At 41.8% G+C, this 7,940-nt stretch overlaps 1 protein-coding gene across 2 annotated transcripts in view; it reads right to left on the bottom strand.

Annotated features, from left to right (window-relative positions):
- Positions 1-249: 249 nt before the first annotated feature.
- Positions 250-7,940, bottom strand: part of cyldl (cylindromatosis (turban tumor syndrome), like) — a 12,757-nt gene continuing 5,066 nt past the window's right edge. Inside the window, exons 6-15 of one of the 2 annotated variants that reach the window (XM_014032633.1) lie at positions 6,028-6,193; positions 5,801-5,942; positions 5,613-5,723; positions 5,447-5,538; positions 5,309-5,372; positions 5,083-5,215; positions 3,941-4,049; positions 3,737-3,855; positions 3,302-3,515; positions 250-1,307 (exon numbers count right to left, since the gene is read on the bottom strand). In XM_014032633.1, the coding sequence (XP_013888087.1) occupies positions 1,123-1,307; positions 3,302-3,515; positions 3,737-3,855; positions 3,941-4,049; positions 5,083-5,215; positions 5,309-5,372; positions 5,447-5,538; positions 5,613-5,723; positions 5,801-5,942; positions 6,028-6,193 (1,335 nt within the window). In that variant the 3' untranslated portion in view covers positions 250-1,122. Of the gene's footprint in view, positions 1,308-3,301; positions 3,663-3,701; positions 3,856-3,940; positions 4,050-5,082; positions 5,216-5,308; positions 5,373-5,446; positions 5,539-5,612; positions 5,724-5,800; positions 5,943-6,027; positions 6,194-7,940 lie in introns of those variants that run through there. The other variant, XM_014032634.1, reaches the window with a different exon arrangement.

The raw sequence follows: 7,940 nt of genomic DNA, 5'->3' as shown, positions 1-7,940 counted from the left end.
GGGATGGAAACATTAAAGCTGGAGCTCTGCTCCGAGCTCCTCCTGGATGATGAGTTCTTCTTGTCCAGAAGATAAAGAAAGCTGAGCAGAAGAACCTGACACTGTTCAGGGTCCAGCTGAGGGTCTGAAGGACTCAATCAGTTTTTCAGAAKCGGCTTCATCAGACCAGAACGAACCACAGAACAGAAACTCTGTCAAAATCTAAKCCTGCAGGACTCATTTCCACCTATGAACACAGAGAACTCATCAGACAGTTCAACTTGTTTTAATTATTTCCATCAAATCACAATCAAAGGTCGTTAACACAACATCTGGATGGAAGAAGATAGAAACAGAAACCTGCAGCAGTTTTATCAGCTTATCCTGCTCAGAAACAAAAATCACAACCAAAGATYATAAAAAATTATACATTATACATATTAAACATTTTGGATCTGAAGACCTTCATAAAACTAACTGGTCCATTTATTTTTTTTTAAAGAAAATATAACGTTTCAAGAGTTTAACCTTCAAAACAATTTAAGAAAACTTTGACCTAATAAATCCACCCAGTRATCTTTGGTGTCATTTCTGGTCTGAAAAATAAAACAAGATCCCTCAATAAAGTAAATAAAAGCAGCAAACTTGAACGTATCCAAACGTTTTAGTGCAACGTGTCATTTTAACGCAGCGTTCTCCAACCCTGCTGCTGTCCTGGGGTCAAAATGGCCCCTGAGGCCTCATGAACGGTGTCATTTTGACCCCAGGACAGCAGSAGGGTTAAACACKACCGACGAGAGAAGTGAGATTTCTCCTGTTAACGACTCACTGCTGGAGCTCAGGAACGTCTGGAACTGATTTCATTTACAGTTTATTTGTTTTTGTTTTCGTCAGCGCACAACGTGTCAGTTTATCCTTTCTACACGTAAGATTTGACATTAAAACATTTATTTTCATATAACTCTTTCCCCACACCAGGACGAATAATGTTTTGTAAATTTCTGTGTACAAATACACAACTTTACCAGTTTGTTTCCACACGTTCCGTTAAAAGAAAACGGAGCGATCCAGGAATAAAAAAACAAAAACAAAAAGGTCAGAATGTTTAAAGTGCAGCGCCAGGCCCGGTCCGGCCCGGTCCACTCAGCGGTAAAGGCACATGTTGGTGTTCTGATACAGATACATGTAGGCGTCGCAGAACAGACGCTTGGCCACGCTGTTCATGTCTCGCGGCGTCTGATTGGCCAGCTCGGTGGGAGACATGTCCAGGTACACGCCCACCTCGGGGCAGGCTTGGACCTCCGGGATGTTGAAGCCGTCCGTCTCTCCTGGAGGTGGAAAAATAAAAGAAACGAGATCTTCTGTGAAGAGGCGGCAAGACGACAGGGCTTCGAGAAAAGGGTTGAGCTAAACGTAGCTAAAGACTAGCTACATGCTAAAAGTAGCAGAATGATAAAGAGAGATCAGCAAAAAGCTAGATACAAGCTATAGGGTTGAAACTATTTATGCTAAGCTAGTTCAAAAGTAGCAAAGAGATGACTAAAAGCTAAAGGTAGCAAAAAMCTAAGCAGATTCGAAAAGTAGCAGAACAGTAGCTAAAACGAGTATATGGCCAAAACCCAAAAGTATCAAGAAGCTAGGTAGATGCTAGAAGCAGAACWGCAGCTAAAAGTAGAYTAAAGTTGGTTAAAAGATACAAAAAGGAAAGAGTAGGTAAAAGTAGCACAACAGTAGCTAAAACTAGTACACAGCTGGCTAAAACCTAAACGTGTCAAGAAGTTAGGTAGATGCTAAAAGCTGAACAGCGGCTAAAAGTAGAGTAAAACTAAAAGATAAAAGTAGCGAAATGCTGACTAACTCTAAAAGCAGAACAGTAGCTAAAACTGGGCTAAAACCCAAAAGTAGCTAGGTACATGCTAGAAGCAGAACAGCAGCTAAAAGTAAAGTTGGTTAAAAGATACAAAAAGCAAAATGCTGACTAACCCTAAAAGTAGCAGAAGAGTAGGTGAAAGTAGCACAACAGTAGCTAAATGTAGTAAAAGACTGACTAGATGTTAAAAGAAGCAGAACATTGGCTAAACGTTTCAAGTACCAAAATTCTGGCTAGATACTAAAAGTAGCAGAATGATAACTAAAAGATAGAAGCAAAAAGTTGGATAAAAGCCAAAGTTTGCAAAAGTTTAGCTAGAAGCTAAAAGAATAAACAGTTAGCTAAAAACTAAAAGTAGCAAAAGGCAATAAAAGCTAACAGTAGCAGAACAGTAGCTAAAAATAGAATAAGGCTGGCTAAAGTTAAAAGTAGCAAAAAAGCTAGATACAAGCTAAAAGTAACAGGACTGTAGCTAAAAGTAGCATAACAGTAGCTAAAAGTAGCATATGGCTAACTAGAGGCTAAAATTAGTAAAAAGCTAGATGCAAGCTAACAGTAACAGGACTGTAGCTAAAAGTAGCATAACAGTAGCTAAAATTAGTAAAAAGCTAGCAATATACTAAAAATAGCAGAACTAAAATATTGCAGCAGAACATTAGATAAAAGCCAAAGTTTGCAAAGTTTAGTCAGAAGATAAGAGAAACAGTAGGCTTGAGGCTAAAAGTAGCAAAAAACTAACCAGAAGCTAACAGTAGCAGAACAGTACCTAAAAATAGAGTAAGGCTGGCTAAAGTTAAACGTAGCAAAAAAGCTAGATACAAGCTAAAAGTAAAATAAAGCTGGCTTAAAACAGCAAAAAGCTACATAGAAGCTAACAGTAGCATAACAGTAGCTAAAAGTAGCATACAGCTAACTAGAGGTTAAAATTAATACAAAGCTAGCAATATACTAAAACTAGCAGAACTAAAATATTGCAGCWGAACATTAGATAAAAGCCAAAGTTTGCAAAGTTTAGTCAGAAGATAACAGTAGAAACAGAAGARTTCAGGCTAAAAGTAGCAAAAACCTAACCAGAAGCTAACAGTAGGACAACAGTAGTTAATGTAGAATAAGGCTAACTAGATGCTAGCATAAGCTGGCAAAAACAAACACTGGCTAAATGCTAAAAGTACTAAAATACTTGCTAAAAGCTAAAAGCAGCATAAGAGGATAAACCAGCAGCTGAAGCAGGTTTGTGAGAAAATGTTTGAACAGATTTGAAATAATCTGGATTTATTTCTGTGAAGAAATGTTTGTAAAATAGATAAAACATTTTGAATAAACGTTACAAAACTAAACGAGCTGAAGGTTTTGCTACATGAACGACAACAAAGGCACAAAAAAAGCAAAGAGAAAAAGTGCTGACTCAGCGCTCCCCGTGTTTACACGGCTGCAGAACAAGCCGCCGCCCACCTTGTCTGTCGGCCATGCTGTCGAAGAAGATCCAGTCGTGTTTGTTGGGCCCGTGTTTGACGAAGCTCACGTAGTGGCTGGTCTCGATGCAGAGCACGGAGAACAGCTCCAGCCTGTCCCTGGTCAGGGTGTGGGGGACGCCGCGGCCCAGGTAACCCTTAGGGATGTCCAGGGGGGCGGGCCGGTGGGCCCGGCGCTGGGGGTGAGCGTGCACCTGACGAGGACACACAACTACAAGATTAGGAAGTGAGAAGCTGCTGGAAGKAGATCCTGCTAATGGTTTCCCTCCAAAAGGAGATTTTTTTTATTAAATGAGAGGAACTCCTTTGTCCTGGTACATGCTGCAGCCTGAATGGCTCACCTGTTCGGCTCACCTGTTCAGCTCACCTGTTCAGCTCACCTGTTCAGATCACCTGTTCAGATAAAAACACACACCTGAGCTGAACACGTCCTGCAGAAGACTTTGAATCCCGTTGAGCTGAAAACAAATTCTTTAAAACAATCTGTGCACTCCTCCACGGCCAGGTTTCCACACAGGATGCACTGCTGCGGCCCTGCAACACACACACACACACACACAGTGATGTAACACAGTGACAACACCTCGGGGTGTGTGTGTGTGTGTGTGTGTAAAGGCACCCTCAGACAGGAGGTCGGTGATGTCCAGCTCCAGAGAGGGAATGATTTTGTCAAACATCTTGAACTTCTTCCCAAAGCGAGGCATCTGCAGGATGAGACAGGATGGCACCTGAAGACGGACAGACAAGAAGAAGCTGAGGACAGGTGATGTGCTGAGACACCTGTCCCACTGAGACACCTGTCCCACTGAGACACCTGCTGGACGAACATGTCCTGACTCACAGCTGCTAAAAAGAAAAATAATAATAATAATAATTTCTATCAGATTTTTATGGAAGAGCATTGCATTGATTATAACAAAAATCATTATCTTATAATTAAGAGATCAGGATCTTGTTATGAGATCTGATCTGGTAATTATCTTGAAATCTTTTCCCGTGATTATGAGATCTTTTTTGTAATTGTAAAAATTTCTAGTAATCATGAGATCAGGATCTCATTATTATAACATTTTGTCTCATAATTATGAAATATTTTTGTAATTAGGACATCTTATCTCGTATTTTTGACATATCTTGTAATTATGACATCTTATCTTGTAATTATGAAATCAAGATCTTATAATTGTGAGATCTTATCTTGTAATTATGAGATCTTTTCTTGTAATTATGAGATCAGGATCTTGTAATTATGAGATCTTTTCATAATTGGGACATCTTATCTTGTAATTATGACATCTTATCTTGTAATTATGAAATCAAGATCTTATAATTGTGAGATCTTATCTTGTAATTATGAGATCTTTTCTTGTAATTATGAGATCAGGATCTTGTAATTATGAGATCTTTTCATAATTGGGACATCTTATCTCATATTTCTGACATGTCATCTTGTAATTATGAGATCTTATTTCATCATTACGAGATCAGATACTGTATCTAATGTTTTTATTTGGTGAATATAATGCTCTTCCATAGCTTTTAAAGACAAACCAGCAACAGTTCAGTGGATCCTCTCTAACATAGAAACCTGTTTTTTTTCTTTTTAATTATAGTAAAACCCTTAGAAAAGCATCATTTCACTGCATAGTTTTTCATTAAATATCTTCATTTCATTTCCTTTCAGCAGACAAATCCAGCTCAGAGTCTTATATCTGTGGTGCAACAGTGCTAACTGCTACTTAGCTCCACAGCAGCTCTCACCTCTGCCAGCTTGAGTCCGGCGCTGTGGAAGGAATGTTCCAGGAGCTGCTGGACTGTGGGAAGAACCAGGCTGTGGTTCTGGTCCAGGAAGATCTGGTAGCAGTAGCTCTCCTGCACTTTGCCAGCAGCTGATCTGAAATGAAAAAAACAAAACAAAACAACAACAACAAAATAAAGGATCAGATCTTTGCACCGGCGCCAGAGATGGTTCAAAGCCAACAGTTACAGTTTGAGCAGAGGGTCCAGGGCCAGGATGTGGTGCATGACGATGATCAGGAACTCCTCCGGATCTGAAAAACACAAGCACTTTAGAAGCTGTGTCCTCCTGGATGGATCGGGGCTTTAGCTCTGGTTCTGGACTGACCCTTCTCGTCTGTGGTGAAGGAGTGGCTGTAGCCGTGCTTCTGCAGCTGCTGCCTGAACCTCATGACGTGCCGGCCCTCCACGAAGCCCTTGCTACAAGAAGAAGGCTCATGGTCACACGCRGTGTTTGCCTCGTCAGCGGGGGCGGGGCTCCCTTCTGAACGTACCTGCGGAGGGGGTTGACGATGTCGCGGAGCAGCGTCCTCTGGATGGGGGCGTCCTGAGGAGTCGTGGATTTGAAGAGCATGGAGTCCAGCACGGAGGAGCAGGAGAACAAGCTGAGGACAGAAACAAGCAGCTGCAGCTCAGAACCTGCTGACACATCCGTTTATCCTGTCATTTTCACCGTCCTGACCCGAACAGAGCAGCGTCCATGTAGCAGGAGTTGCAGTGACCCTGGATCCCCTTCATCCGGCCAATCAGAACCCGCTGAACCTGCTCGCTGCTGATTGGAGGAACAAACTCTAGGTTTCCGGTGCTGTAGCCTGCCTCTTCCTCTGGTGCAGAGAAAACAAACGGAGACATCGAGAACAAACATCTGAAGGTGAATCTTTGAGATGCTGTTAGCTGCTCTGTGCTTACCTAGCATGTCCGGGTCCGACATGTTCTCCACGTGGTCGTCTGAGACGGTCTGGAAGCGTGAGTCGGGCCGACACGAGCCCAGCTTCACGAACAGAGCTCTCCTCGGGGGACACTCGAATAAACGCTGCCCTTTGAAGGTGCCGTCGCTCACGCCTTTGTCTTCTTCCTGCGAACACGTTCACGCTCTGTTCAGGCTGGTCGGACAGGGCTTTACCATCCCCGCTAATGCACCCCCATACCAACAGAGAGGCAGACAGTACTGTGCACTACTAACAGGCTGGCATTCATGGTCCCCAAAAAGAACTTCAAAATTTGGATCTGCTAAAAAACATTTCTCTACCTCTACAGTCTACAGTAGTGGTTCTGGATGGTGTTTTCTTATGGCTTCTTTGCAGGATAGAGCTTTACCCTCCTGAGATTCAAGCTTTGGTTTGGTGTGCATTTTTTTCTTCGAGGTAAATGAGGTTAGTAGGACCTAATAAGTATAATAACTGGACTCTGCCGTGGTACAGGAAGGGGTTTTTGCAAAAAAAAAAATTGATGTCCTCATACGAGGACACTGGGTCTAAACACATCACGCTGGTTGAGGAATACCTGAGCTGCTACCCTGTACAACGTCATGATAGCCTTTATTGAGGGATTATTTTCCWAGTTATTTTGGGAACACAGCAGCCAGCTGTTGACCAGAGCAAGATCAGTAAATTTCATCATCATCATCATCAATGACAACGTTCAGATTGCTCCTCAGTTTGAAGAACTGATAACGTGATACGATGGTAGAGCATATGATCAGAACATCCTTGTTCAAATCAACTGGTTGAACAAATGAACCGCTTACCATATTTATTTACATTTGTGAATCTTTTTAAATCCTCCCATGTTTATTCACCTGCACGGCGCAATCAATAATGAAATATAGTCCCAATGTCCTCAATTGAGGACTTCGTCTTTATAAACATTGTACTTTGCTACAATTGCAAAAAATGGCCAGATTTGCATGTTTGATGAAGCTAAAGATGTAGCTGCTCATAAACACGAGTTTTAAGCATAAATAATTTATAATAATTTATGATCTGGATTTTTATCGACTGTTTTTTCTGCTGTAGAAGCTTTTTACTGGGATCCCCGCCATGTTTTCACCGAGTGTAATGTTGTCATGTGACCACTAGATGGTGCTGGTGTTAGGGGTGTAAATCACTTGATTTATCACGATGTGATATTTTATGGATGACGATACGATATTTCTCAATATCACAAAGTCTGTCAGTCTGTCAGGATATGATTTGATTCACAAATGTGCAGTCGATATGATGGAATATCTTTATGCCCATCTTACAAAATAACCGTTAGATGGGCATATGGTGATGATATAAGATTTTTTCCCTTATATGATTGAATCATTAACCATTATATTGATGTGGAGCTATGTATCGTTACAGCTCTAGTTGGTAGTGTCTATAGTCAGGCCAATGGGTCAAAGTTGAGAAAACAAAAACTAAAACATTGTGCAGAGAGGGAAAAATGCAACGTCCTCATATGAGGACACAGGGTCTGAAGAGAAAAAGTAGTATTTAAGGATGGAGCAGTGAACTGTGTTTATTTACAGAGATTTATGGACGTGTTGTCAGAACAGAACCGGACCTGTTTTTAAAGCAGAGGCCCCAGACAGGTGAAGCCCTGCTCATCTTTACTTCTGAGAGCTTCAGCCTCTGATGGTGCGTTCACACCGAACACGATTTCAGCTTCAAAATCGCAGCCAACGCTGAAGTTTGAAGCTTGTGCACTTTGAGGTCAGACGCAGGACAGCTGCGCTGCACGGCGACAGCCGCCCCGCCCCTCCCTCCTCTGTGGGGCTGTTTAATGTCGGATGAGGAAGTGACTTTGCTTTATTTACAGAGAGCCAGAACGTGTCA

The sequence above is a fragment of the Austrofundulus limnaeus genome, unplaced genomic scaffold (assembly GCF_001266775.1).
Source record: "Austrofundulus limnaeus strain Quisiro unplaced genomic scaffold, Austrofundulus_limnaeus-1.0 Scaffold1500, whole genome shotgun sequence".
NCBI lineage: Eukaryota > Metazoa > Chordata > Actinopteri > Cyprinodontiformes > Rivulidae > Austrofundulus > Austrofundulus limnaeus.
Note: the sequence above shows the minus strand (reverse complement) of the source record. Positions and strands in the feature narration are given on the sequence as shown.